Raw genomic sequence first — 13,124 nt, 5'->3', positions numbered from 1 at the left:
GGGGGCTGTCTCTCGGTTGCCTGGCTTTGGAACCCTTTTCCTCCTCCTACTGGGTTGCCTCGTCCAGCCTTAATATGAGGGAAGGTGCCTAGTCTTACTGCAACTTGATATGCCATGTTTAGTTGATACCCTGGGAGGCCTGCCTTTTTCTGAAGAGAATAGAAGGGAAATGGAGAAGGAGGGGTTGGGGGATACTGGGCTGGAAAGAAAGGAGGGAGAGGGAACTGCCATCAGGGTGTAATATATGAAATAAAAAGTAATAAAACACATACGAGAAAGGAAATGGAGAGATATCAGGGATCAGCATATTCAACTACAAGATGCCAATATATGGGCTAGAGACGGCTCAATGGTCAAGAGCACGGACTGCTCTGCCAAAGGTCCTAAGTTCAATTTCCAGCAACCCTATGGTGGCTCACAACCATCTGTAATGGGATGAGGTGCCCTCTTCTAGTGTGTGTCTGAAGACAGCTGCAGTGTACTCACATACATAAAAAATAAATCTTAAAAAAAAAAAAAAAAGATGCCAGTATAAGAACAGGAAGTGCAGTGCAGTGCTTACATCCTGGACTGCAGGGTCTCAGTCACCCAGCAATACCAACTTGCAATACCAACTGACCTCAGTTTGTACAGAGAATGGGAACACAAGCTCCTATGGACTACTGAAAACATCAAATGTACAGGATCCAGCCAAGGCCTACCACAGAGAATACCCTCAGGAAAATAATGTAAGCATACTTAATATCAAGAATTAACCAGACTGGAGAGATGGCTCAGTGGGAACTAGAGAGATGGCTCAGTGGGTAAGAGCACTGACTGCTCTTCTAAACGTCCTGAGTTCAAATCCAAGCAACCACATGGTGGCTCACAACCACCCATAATGAGATCTGACGCCCTCTTCTGGTATGTCAGAAGAAAGCTACAGTGTACTTATGTATAATAATAAATAAATCTGCCAGGTGGTGGTTGCGCACGCCTTTAATCCCAGCACTTGGGAGGCAGAGGCAGGTGGATTTCTGAGTTTGAGGCCAACCTGGTCTACAGAGTGAGTTCCAGGACAGCCAGAGCTACACAGAAAAACCCTGTCTCGAAAAAACCAAGAAAAAAACAAAAACAACAACAACAACAAAAAGAACATGTTGCTGGAGATTGTACAGGAGAGGGAGCGCTCTCAGAGCTGTGTCCCCAGCTCTGGACCTTCTGTGTATTATGGATGAAACACAGCCTCCAGCATGCTTTACCAGTGACTTAACAGTTCCTGCTCTTCCTGCTTAAAATTCTGAGACAAGGTCTCACTAAGTTATTCAGGCAAGCCTTGAACTTGAGATTCTTCCAAGTCAACCTCTTCACATCGGGAATTGACCCTTGTCACCAAAAAACAACTGATCTTGCTCTCTCTCATTCATGCTCTTTCTCTAAAAACAGGATCTCATTCTATATCCCCGACTAGATGGAACTTGCTTGGTAGACCAGGTTGGTCCTAAACTCAAGAAGTTCCACTTCTGCTTCTACCATACCATGTCAAATTTTTGTTTCTTTTCTGTTTTCTTTTTTTGTTTGTTTCTTGAGACTAGGGTTTCTCTGTGTAGCCCTGGCATTCCTGGAACTCACTCTGTACACCAGGCTGGCCTTGACTGTGGAGATCTCTTGCCTCTGAGACCTTCTGCGTGCTGGGATTAAAGGTATGTACCACCACCCCAGCTAAATGTTTACCTTTTAAGTAAATACATAGAAATAAATGTACCGAGTCTGAGGAGGCCTCCCACGGGGTGGGCTGGTAGGCCATGAAGTTGATTCCTGCTTCTAAGCACCGCTGTGCCAGCACTCGCCCGATGCTCTCACAAGCCACCACGTTTCTGGTACTATAAAGGTGTTTTTTAATAGCCCATTCACGAGTGGATGCTGAAACCACAATCTGGCCATTAAGGTGCTCAACAAATGCTTCTACGTGATGCTGAGTCTTTACAACTCGCAACCTAAATGGGGGGTGGGGGGAGGGAAGAGAATAAAATTATAAAACAATATATTTACCGAAATGTTAGACTACTTAAGATGAATAAATGCCTACGTGTTCTTCAAGAATTCAGTGAGCACACTGCTAAGACAGTTCAGAGGGTAAAGGTGCTTCCTACCAAGGCCAACAGCCTGCACTCAATCCCCAGGACTCACAAGGTGGAACATGATCTAAGCATGTGTGGTGTTTGTATGAGCCAGTGAGTACAGGCACACACCAATAAATTGAAAAAACAAAACAAGACAAAATAAAAGCAAACTGTAATGGTATTTGATGCCCTCTTCTGTCCTGTCTGAAGACAACGACAGTGTACTCACATAAATAAAAATAATTAAAACAAAAAAACAAAAACAAAAACAGAAAAATCCCACTCTAACAAAGATACTCATCAGAGTAACAACAGATAACGACTATCCACCGCAGTACAATGATAATAATCTAAGGCCATGGCTCCAAGGTTACATACAAACATGTAAATGCTAGCCCTGGCATTGACTTGTCACGTCTTCCTCAGTTTCAATTCCTCTGTCTCTGAAAAGTGAAGAAAACTGCTACACCTGCTTCATAATGTAGTTTAAGTAGTTGAATTAAGGGCTAGAGAGATGGCTCAGTGGTTAAGAGCACTGTCTGCGCTTCCAAGGATCCTGAGTTCAAATCCCAGCAACAACATGGTGGCTCGCAACCATCTGTAATGGGATGCGATGCCCTCTTCTGGTGTATCTCTAAAGATAGCCACAATGTACTCTCATATGTACTCTCATACATTTAAAAAAAAAGTTAAATAATAATTTTAAAAAGACGTGCATTTAAAGCAACTAGCATAACTGCTGGTAAATCCAATGTTTTCAGTTAATAGCCATCTTGGGGCTGGGGAGTGAAATTTAGAGGCAGAGCACTTTCTTTGTGTGCTGAAGGTCCTAGTCTAACACATACAGTTCTCTCAAAGTAAAATGTAACAGTTATTTTCATGAGTATGATTATTTTGGGGGAATGTATGTCTGTGCACTACCAAGGTCAGAAGAGGGTATCAGATCCCTGGCAACTGGAATTATAGACCATTGTAAGCTGCCTGGGTCCTCAGAAAGCTCAGTAAGTGCTTTTAAATGAATTCAAACTTTTAAAATGTATCTTGTCTCTATTTATGGACTTTTAACTTTTATTCCCCACCTTAAAAAATCATTAAGGTTCCAACTTTACTCTCTACCGTGTGCATGCTAATAACTAATTCTATTTACCACTCTCATAACACTTTACTCACACCTTTATTTACTGAACTCAGGTACAAAGGCCTGTCAGTTCCTCAGACACTCAATCCCAGCCTCCTAGCCTCGGCTGCTGGAATGTCCTTCACCGTAAATGAGTCCGTGGCTTCCTGTCCTTTAGATCTCAGCTTTTTGACATGTCACCTTCAGAGAGGCCCCTGTATCTAGCCTCCTAACCTCGAATTAAGTTTTCTTCAGGGCAACTATTAGTTTCTTGCTCCAAGGTCACTTTCTACCCACCTGTCATCTTCCTGACACATCCTGAGGCTGATCTGGCAGGGTCAGTCGGGGATTGATGAAAGTGACATGTAAGGTGCTATGCACAGCTTTGTCAGTCATAAGCCGACTTTAATTACCTGTGCCAGAACTCACGGTTAGGCCACACCGTAGCCCAGCCCCGTTCTTTCCGGGCTACACCTAAGAGCTCCAGATTCCGAGGGTTCCTGTTCGTGAACTCCGGGGCTACCGCTTCGTTTTCCTTAGTCACCACGTCGGGCTGCACCGCCGGCGTGGAACTGGTTGAGAGGGCTGCGAACCCACACTCTAGAAATGGAAACGATCACATGCATCTTTAAAAATGACTACAATGGGCACGGGAAGGGAGAAATGGCCGTCTGACCACAGGTTACCACCACAGACCCACAGCATTCTACTGTCACCCCGGTTCGGTTAGTTGCGTTCACTTTCCCACATCAAGGTATAGAATCGGATTTGCAAGTGCACACGTACTGTGCACAGAGTGCAGGCGAGGAGATGGGGCGAGATTAGTTACCCAGGTTCCTGCAAACTGACAGACATTTCCAGAGCCGCGGCTGAAGCGCCATCGTCGACGGGACCCGGGCAAAGCCTCACAGTGCCCAGTCTCCTTTGCTCACTGTCGTCTCGGTGAATAACTAGTCGCAGCCATGTTAACTGTGGGAAAATGTTAACAGGGCCCGACAGTACCTCGGGCCTCTAGGACCCGGAACTAACAAGCTCCCTAGTGCTGAGTGGTCGACTGAGCGATCAGTATCTCTAGTTCGCCAATCACCGCAGACGTTGAGGTGGGGGGCGGGACACGCTAAGCCGTGGTCAGGATCCTGATTTCCGTTTTCCCCTTTCGCGCCTTTCTTCTACAGTTTCTAATTGATCAGAAAACCAGAGACCCAGCTACTGGCAGCCCCCTACTTCCGGCGCCTTCAGTTTTCGCCCCGCCCAGCCCTCTTCCGTCAGTCCCTCTGCACATCTCTTTCCCAGCATGCCTTGCGGTTGGCGGCGCGAGGGCGGGGCGTGTTACCCAGCAGGCCCCGCGGCGTCGCTCGGGCCTCTCCACGCCGTGGTCCCGTGGTGGCCGCTGTCCGGTCTCACAGCAGAGCTCTCGGTTTTCTGCGGCGGTAGTGAGATTTGCTTCGCTTCCTGAAGATGGAGGGCCCTTTGTCCGTGTTCGGGGACCGCAGCACTGGGGAGGCGATCCGCTCCCAGAACGGTAAGAGCGAGAGACTCCCGGGTCCACCTCGCGGCGGCTCAGGCCGAGGCCCAGCCGCTCTCGGTAGGCCGGGGCTGCCCGCTTGGCACAGTGAAGTTCCCTCAGGAGAAGCCCAGCCATCCGCCGTCACTGGCGGGCCGGTGCGGCGCCATCGCGCCCTATGGTGAAAGGGAAGAACGTTCGAGAATGCAGCACGCTTGGGGGAGGTGCTTAGGATGGGTGTGGGCGTCCGTGCCCTAATACCTAGCCGAGGTGCTCCAAACGTACATGCCTGCCACTCCCCACTCCCCTTTGTTGGGTTTCAGGCCGGTTGGAGCATCTCTGACATAATCAGAAAAGGGTAGCTTTCACCAGTTCTGTTTGCCCTTGAGAAAATGCTCATAGAATTTTTAGGTGGCTCTTGGGTTTGCTTACCTTGGCTGGTCGGGTTCTTGGATGTCCAGGATCTGCAGTTAACAGCTGCTCCCCGTGTAAAACTTAACGGAATGCAAATTGAACGTTATTAAGCGATGCTTAGCTGCCTTTATCGTGGTTAACGTTAATACGAATTAGCACGTGGTTTGCCGTGGTTGAATCTCTTTTTGAAAGCGTTCGCTTGTAGGAACTCTATATAGTGTGTTGTGCTTCCTTTTTTTTTTTCAAACAGCTCTCTTAGAAATTAGTACTACTTTATCCGAGTGGACTATCTAATATTCTTATTCAAACTTGCTAGAGTCTGAATCAGGGAAAGGCTGACCTGTACCTTAAAGGGATTTTTTTTATTTCCTAGCAAGGAATGAACTTAAGATTACTTATATTTAGAGGCATTAAAGTCTTTGCAACGGTTGATATAACAATACTCAATATAAAAAACAGTTAACCTTCACTGGTCCCTAAGCAAGTAACTTTTTTTTAAATAGTAATTACAGACTTGTAGATTTGGGCAAATCATAGGACGTCTTAGTTTATGCATTGTTCTAATTAGTTTTCACTGTTCATTTACAGTTATGGCTGCAGCTTCTATTGCCAACATTGTTAAAAGTTCTCTTGGGCCAGTTGGCTTGGATAAAATGTTGGTGGATGATATTGGTGTGAGTATTGTCTAATTGTTCTTGCTTGCCTTGATAAAAATAATTTTTTAAATTTTCAAAAAATGTTAGAACTTGGTTTCTGTTTTGACCACTTCTTCCTTCATATTTCTCAGGATGTAACCATTACTAATGATGGCGCCACCATCCTGAAGCTACTGGAGGTAGAACATCCTGCAGCCAAAGTTCTATGTGAGCTGGCTGACCTACAAGACAAAGAAGTTGGAGATGGAACTACATCAGTGGTGAGACGCTACCAGGAAATGGCTAGAGAATAGTCAGTTTATTAGAGTTGAATCCATGAGAGAATCATATACTCGAGGTCAGAAATAAGTAACCTTTTAAGGCAGTCTCAGAAACTTTTGAAAAAATTTTCTAACTAGTTTGTGCAATTTAAGTAGGGAAAGAACTTTAAGGTGATTAAATACACGCTTGTTTTAAATACTGGAGTCTTGTGAATTTGGGAACTTATTTTAAACTCCCTTACCATGATGGTGTTCACATGTAGAAAATGTTACCAGGTTAGGGCTTTTTTTTTCTTTGTTGTTTAATAGATACTTTTGAATTTAAATGTTAACAAGAAATCTTGGGGATTCAAAAATAGAAATTTTCAGAAGTTAACTTGCTACCATATAGTGCTAATAGCTAGTCAGCAAACATGGCTAATAGCATAACATTTTGTGAGTTAAACTGCTTAGTAGTAAAATACTGTTTGGTGAGGAAGATTTTAAGCCTGGCAAAATAAATGGCAGGGGAAAGGTATTTATAGACTTTTACTATGAAAGAATTGAATCTGTGTTTTCTAAACACTGAAAATGGCCTTTATCTAATTTTTCATAGAAAATGTAATTAAAAATAACCTTAATTCCACTCAAAAGAAGAAAAGTTCTTTTGGGGATTTTTGTTTGTTTGTTTGTTTTATTATTAAGAAAAGTAGTTCTTCACAGTGTTCTCTTTTAAATGAGTTTAAGATTTAATTGAAATTACTGGAATGATACAAATCATTTCCATTGCTATCTAGCTATGGTTTCACTAAATCTCTAAATGTAATGGATATAGATTCTGCTGTATTAGATTTTTAGCATTTTCTGGCTTTTACAGCTTAGGCCATTTGCAAAGAATACTTTGTAGTGGTCTCTATTTTATGTTTTCAGCAAGTTGTGACTCACTTGTCTACTGTGGCTATTCTGCTTAATAATGCTACTTACATCATAGCTGGGCACGGCAGCCCATGCCTTTAATCCCAGCACTTGGAAGGCAAAGAAAGACAAGAGAATCTCTTGAGTTCAAGACCAGCCAGGGGTGTCTCAAAACAAAACAAAAATGAAGTGAAAATTTTAAAAATTAATAATGCTGGGTCATTTTAATGTTGTCCTATGTACATTGTGCATATTAAGTGCGGTGCATATTTAAAGCAATGCTTGATCAACAGGTAATCATTGCAGCGGAACTTCTGAAAAATGCAGATGAGCTAGTCAAACAGAAAATTCATCCAACATCGGTTATTAGTGGCTATCGTCTTGCCTGCAAGTAAGAAGATTGCATTCAAAGAACATGTTATTTTGTGTAATGGTGATAAACTGTATCATAATATTTTAACTAATTAAGTTGGAAATGTATCTTAGCATTCAACTAAGTACTAAGTTCAGTGTACTTTTTTCCCATTTGACTACCACATTTTCTCCTAATAGAGTTTAGTGGCTATGCTTATGGGATAAATGAAAGGTGCCGTGATCTGAAGAGGGGGAGCTGTTCCGTGTCTTTCCTCTATATGAAATGGCTGAACAGAAAACCATTCCCTGTAACATTTGACTGTGTTAAATGTGATGAGACGCAAAGCTTTTGAGTGGTGTGTTTCTATTTTTCTTTTCCATGCTCTTAACAGGGAAGCGGTGCGTTATATTAATGAGAACCTAATTATTAACACAGACGAACTTGGAAGAGACTGTCTGACCAATGCTGCTAAGACATCCATGTCTTCCAAAATTATTGGAATGTATCCTTGAATGTTCTAGTGCAGTTTGGCCCTAACCCCTTTTGCTCTTAAAAATGACTTTAAACTTTTTGGAATGTTGGTTTTCTGCAAAATTTTAAGTACCTATTTATTGCAAATCTTTTTAGAAACAACTGATCCTACTGCTAACTTTCCAACATTTCTATGGTGCAGGTGGTGGTGGTGGTAATATGCACAAGTCACTTTGGTTGTAGTAGTAGTAGTTTTCCTCATTGGTGAATTATTTTGCTAAAAGAAAGTCTAGTTAGCCGGGCGGTGGTGGCGCACGCCTTTAATCCCAGCACTTGGGAGGCAGAGGCAGGCGGATTTCTGAGTTCGAGGCCAGCCTGGTCTACAGAGTGAGTTCCAGGACAGCCAGGGCAACACAGAGAAACCCTGTCTCGAAAAACCAAAAAAAAAAAAAAAAAAAAAAAGTCTAGTTGAATAGCTTTTTGGTCCCTGGGCCTTTTGTTCTTTCAGATATCCTTAACTATTGTCTCAGAAATGGTGATTTCTTTGCTAATATGGTAGTAGATGCTGTGCTTGCTGTTAAATACACAGATGGGAGAGGCCAGCCTCGCTATCCAGTCAATTCTGTTAATATTCTGAAAGCCCATGGGAGAAGTCAGATAGAAAGCATGCTGATCAATGGCTATGCACTCAATTGTGTGGTTGGATCTCAGGGTAAGTAAGGCTCTGTTATTTAGAAATGGAAATTATTAGAAATCAAAGTCACTCTCTAATTTATATATTATACTCTTAATAAGTTCCAAATGTTGTGATAGTTGCTGTGCTGGTGGCTCAGACATTTGATTCTAGCATTAAGTTATGAGAGGCAGGCAGCTCTGGATTTACACGCCAACCTTGTCTATCTAGTGAAACCCTGCATTTAAAAACAAAACAAAAAAGACATGATGGTGGGTGTAGATTAAAAAATATGTGTGTGTGCACTTGGAACCAAAATTTTAAGGTTTAGTATAATTAACTAACCTTTTGTTCATTTATAGGCATGCCCAAGAGAATAGTTAATGCAAAAATTGCTTGTCTTGACTTCAGCCTGCAGAAAACAAAAATGAAGCTTGGTGTACAGGTGGTTATTACAGACCCTGAGAAATTGGACCAAATTAGACAGAGGTAAATGAAGAGACATGTTCTTTAAAAATAAATGTTTAGTCAAACCAGACATGATGTCCTAGCTTTAGATGGATGGGGGTCATTTAAAACCAAGAATTGGGCTGGAGAGATAGCTCAGTGATTAAGAGCACTCACTGACTGCTCTTCCAGAGGTCCTGAGTTCAACTCCCAGCAACCACGTAACCAGAACCATCTGTAATGGGATCTAGTGCATTCTTCTAGTGCGTTTCTGAAGACAGCTGCATTGTACTCATAAATAAAAAATAAATAAGTCAAGCCGGGCGTGGTGGCGCACGCCTTTAATCCTAGCACTTGGGAGGCAGAGGCAGGTGGATTTCTGAGTTCGAGGCCAGCCTGGTCTACAGAGTGAGCTCCAGGACAGCCAGGGCTATACAGAGAAACCCTGTCTCGAAAAACCAAAAAAAAATAAATAAGTCTTAAATAATAGAAAACCAAGGATTGTGGGCATCATGGTGTAGCTTCATGTCACAAACAAGAAAAGCGATAACAAATAAGTACAAATTATCAAGTGTTAGATATTGTGTGTGACTGCTATAGTTTTCACGTAAGACTGGCACTGTGGCGCAGTTCTTACTGTAGCTGCAGTGACATTAACCCAGCAGACAGTTTTCACTTCATTTTACTCTCAGGGGACTGCTGTTGTATAATTATTATCAGTCTGCTATGTACATGTAACATAGGTTAAATAATTGACTTTTACTGTCTCCTATGTGGTTACGATTTCCATAGTACATGTGACTGCCTCTTGACTTGTAAATGTCCATAAGTGAGCCCATCAGTCATGGCACATATCTTTAGTCCAAAGAGGCAGAGGCAGGTGCATCTCTGAGTTTGAGGCTAGCCCAACTTCAGGAGTCTTTTGCTGTATCTGTCCTTGATACATTCAGTACTTCTGGTCTCTGTTTCTGAAGTCTTTCATCTTTCTAGTAATTTTCAATTAACAACATAGGCCCATTTGAAAGAAATAAATTTTGACAATCAGCCTTGTCTCAGAGCATAAGCATCTTTGCCATCCAGTTTTGTTTTTGTTTTTTGTTTTTGTTTTGTTTTGTTTTGTTTTTTTGTTTGTTTTGTTTTTTTGTTTTTTTCGAGACAGGGTTTTTCTGTATAGCCCTGGCTGTCCTGGAACTGACTGTAGACCAGGCTGGCCTTGAACTCAGAAATCCGCCTGCCTCTGCCTCCCAAGTGCTGGAATTAAAGGCGTGCGCCACCACTGCCTCGCTGCCATCTAGTTTTTAACATACCCTTATATATCTCTCAGTATTCTTCATTTCATAGTTTTACATATCTTCTGTTGGTTCAACTATGAACTATTGTCTTGTTTTGTTTTGTTTTAAGATTTATTTATTTATTTATATGTAAGTACACTGTAGCTCTCTTCAGATACTCCAGAAGAGGGCATCAGATCTCTTACGGATGGTTGTGAACCACCATGTGGTTGCTGGGAATTGAACTCAGGACCTTTGGAAGAGCAGTCGGTGCTCTTAACTGCTGAACCATCTCTTCAGTCCCTGGACTATTTTCTTATCTTTTCTGTCTTGTACTTGTCTTGGCTTCATACAGCTTTAGTGATGCTGACTTGGGGCTGTTAATAATAAATCTCTACTGCATCAAGATAAGAGAAGGTGCAGTGAAATTCTTTTTTTTTCTTTTTTTTTTTTTAACTGCCCTTGGTTAGGAACTCAAATAGTAGAAAGAGCAAATGTTATTTTCAAGTCCTTGAAATTTACATAAACTGGATTGGTTTAACCTCTGAGTTTAGTGGGAAAGAATAGTTAATATAATCTCATGTACAACCAGTGAAAGTTTACACTGCATTGTTTAAAAAACTGGAGTTGCTAATTTTGTTTTTGTTGTTGTTTGTTTGTTTGTTTGTTTGTTTTTGTTTTTTGAAATATTCTCTGTAGAGAATCAGATATCACCAAGGAGAGAATTGAGAAGATCCTGGCAACTGGTGCCAATGTTATTCTAACCACTGGAGGGATTGATGATATGTGTCTGAAGTATTTTGTGGAAGCTGGTGCCATGGCTGTTAGGAGAGTTTTAAAAAGAGACCTCAAGCGTATCGCAAAAGCTTCTGGAGGTAGGTCTTGTAGCCTGAGACAAACAACTTTTCAGGTACATATTTTACTGGCTCAGAAGTCTTTAGATTGAATGTAATTGACAATAAATTTCAAAAAAAAATTTCCCTTTGTTGTGCTCTAATAGATTTATAGAGCCATTTTCTAGGTAATTGGAAACGTTCTTTAATGATGAATTTGTTGGAAATGAGTAAACTAAGGTATTTTTACCTTTAAAGTGGCAGTATTGTCTTGGGTTGGTAGTGGCTTGTCTGGAACCTTGAGATAATGCACTGCTTTTCCATATACTAAAACTACAAGGAAAAAAATGTATCTTATATGACTCTCTTATAGCAAGTATCCTATCTACACTGGCCAATTTGGAAGGTGAAGAAACTTTTGAAGCAACAATGTTGGGACAAGCAGAAGAGGTTGTACAGGAGAGAATTTGTGATGATGAGCTGATCTTAATCAAAAAGTAAGAACTGCTTTTGTAAGTTACAGAGCAATAGAGATTGTATTTTAAAAAGAATTCTTTCCCATTAATTTGCTGCTCTAGTCTGTCAGTGATAGGAGCGGTTATACGCATGGGATAAAACAATATTGGGCCATTATACATGGAGATGAAATGTGTTTTGTCTCTCGTATGTGGTCTAGACATTGTTCCTGGTGACTTATGTGTAAATATGTTATGAGTGGGATTTAATCAAGGGTGTTTGCAGTCAATGTTTTCACCTTTAAAAATGCTAATATCTTCACTTTTGTTTTTTGTAGTACTAAGGCTCGTACATCTGCCTCAATTATCTTACGAGGAGCAAATGATTTCATGTGTGATGAAATGGAGCGCTCTTTACATGACGCTCTTTGTGTGGTGAAGAGAGTTTTGGAGTCAAAGTCTGTGGTCCCAGGTGGAGGTGCTGTAGAAGCTGCCCTGTCCATATACCTTGAAAACTATGCAACAAGTATGGTAAGGCTTCTTTCAAAAGGCATAGGAGATAGTGTTGGGTTTTACCATATATCCTGTCAGAGACCCTGCTGTATGCTTTGATTTCTTTCAGGAACATACTTCATGTCTTTTTTCCATAGGGATCTCGGGAACAGCTTGCTATTGCAGAGTTTGCAAGATCTCTGCTTGTGATTCCCAATACACTGGCAGTTAATGCTGCCCAAGACTCCACTGACCTGGTTGCCAAGTTAAGAGCTTTTCACAATGAGGCTCAAGTTAACCCGGAACGTAAAAATCTTAAGTGGTGAGTATGTGATTTCCGTGTGTTCTGTTGTCAACTATCATAGTTCTATTCTAAGTTCATCACAGTGCCTTTGTCCCTCTCTCCACCTTTGGGAAGTAATCTGAAGGGACTTATCACATACTGAAACATCACAGGCATCGTTGTTGCTTGAGAACATCTTTACATAATGGTGGCTGATAATTTTTAGTGTTGTGTCCTAGGTGTCAACTCTGGGTCCCATTCTGACTCCTCGGGTAGTCTATAGAAAGGGCCAAGAGAATGATATTGGGTTAGGGCTTACAGATTTTAGGCAGCTCTCAGCTTACAGTGAATATAGTCTCAGAATATCCTTAGACACTGTGGTCTTCATAAGGGTATCATAAAACATTTACACCAACCAGAACAGGATGCATGCAGCATGTCACAATTTGCTAAGTATTTGACATAAGAGGTTTCTCTGCTTCACTATCAGCTAGCCTACTCCTGGGGCATGCTTTTTGGAACTCCACAGTCTTTTGGACTAGAATAGCTGGAATACCCCACCACATCAACTTGGTCACTGAATCTGATTTTCACCATTATAGGATTGGTCTTGATTTGGTCCATGGGAAACCACGAGACAACAAACAAGCAGGGGTGTTTGAACCAACCATAGTTAAAGTGAAGAGCCTGAAGTTTGCAACAGAGGCTGCAATCACCATTCTTCGGATTGATGATCTGATAAAACTACACCCAGAAAGCAAAGATGATAAACATGGAAGTTACGAAAATGCTGTTCACTCTGGAGCCCTTGATGACTGATTGGATTTCTCTTTTATTTATAACAGTGTCAGGTGCAATGTCTTAGCCTTGGGTGTCTCACATTAAAGTACAGCAAGC

General features: G+C 41.6%; 2 protein-coding genes and 2 non-coding genes across 7 annotated transcripts in view; 3 read left to right on the top strand and 1 right to left on the bottom strand.

Moving 5' to 3' along the window:
- Positions 1-4,509, bottom strand: part of Mrpl18 (mitochondrial ribosomal protein L18) — a 5,568-nt gene extending 1,059 nt beyond the window's left edge. The window contains exons 1-3 of one of the 2 annotated variants that reach the window (XM_031350733.1): positions 4,049-4,509; positions 3,633-3,819; positions 1,745-1,976 (exon numbers count right to left, since the gene is read on the bottom strand). In XM_031350733.1, the coding sequence (XP_031206593.1) occupies positions 1,745-1,976; positions 3,633-3,819; positions 4,049-4,100 (471 nt within the window). In that variant the 5' untranslated portion in view covers positions 4,101-4,509. The remainder of the gene's footprint in view (positions 1-1,744; positions 1,977-3,632; positions 3,820-4,048) is intronic. The other variant, XM_031350734.1, reaches the window with a different exon arrangement.
- A 14-nt stretch (positions 4,510-4,523) lies between these two features.
- Tcp1 (t-complex 1) overlaps positions 4,524-13,124 on the top strand; it is a 29,104-nt gene continuing 20,503 nt past the window's right edge. Inside the window, exons 1-12 of one of the 3 annotated variants that reach the window (XR_004113100.1) lie at positions 4,524-4,741; positions 5,726-5,811; positions 5,925-6,053; positions 7,241-7,338; positions 7,694-7,804; positions 8,304-8,485; positions 8,809-8,935; positions 10,864-11,039; positions 11,371-11,494; positions 11,791-11,983; positions 12,103-12,266; positions 12,830-13,107. Coding sequence is in view for 1 of the 3 variants with exons in the window: in XM_031350729.1 (XP_031206589.1) it covers positions 4,678-4,741; positions 5,726-5,811; positions 5,925-6,053; positions 7,241-7,338; positions 7,694-7,804; positions 8,304-8,485; positions 8,809-8,935; positions 10,864-11,039; positions 11,371-11,494; positions 11,791-11,983; positions 12,103-12,266; positions 12,830-13,046 (1,671 nt within the window). In the remaining 2 variants the exon portion in view is untranslated. Of the gene's footprint in view, positions 4,742-5,062; positions 5,082-5,725; positions 5,812-5,924; positions 6,054-7,240; positions 7,339-7,693; positions 7,805-8,303; positions 8,486-8,808; positions 8,936-10,863; positions 11,040-11,370; positions 11,495-11,790; positions 11,984-12,102; positions 12,267-12,829 lie in introns of those variants that run through there. The other 2 variants (XM_031350729.1, XR_004113101.1) reach the window with 2 other exon arrangements.
- Positions 7,466-7,602, top strand: LOC116079427. Its single transcript, XR_004113980.1, has one exon. It is a non-coding gene; the product is annotated as a small nucleolar RNA SNORA29 (small nucleolar RNA).
- On the top strand, positions 11,552-11,679 carry LOC116079417. The gene has a single exon (XR_004113970.1). It is a non-coding gene; the product is annotated as a small nucleolar RNA SNORA20 (small nucleolar RNA).

The sequence above is a fragment of the Mastomys coucha genome, unplaced genomic scaffold (genome assembly GCF_008632895.1).
Source record: "Mastomys coucha isolate ucsf_1 unplaced genomic scaffold, UCSF_Mcou_1 pScaffold5, whole genome shotgun sequence".
NCBI lineage: Eukaryota > Metazoa > Chordata > Mammalia > Rodentia > Muridae > Mastomys > Mastomys coucha.
This window is presented reverse-complemented; position numbering and strand designations above follow the sequence as displayed.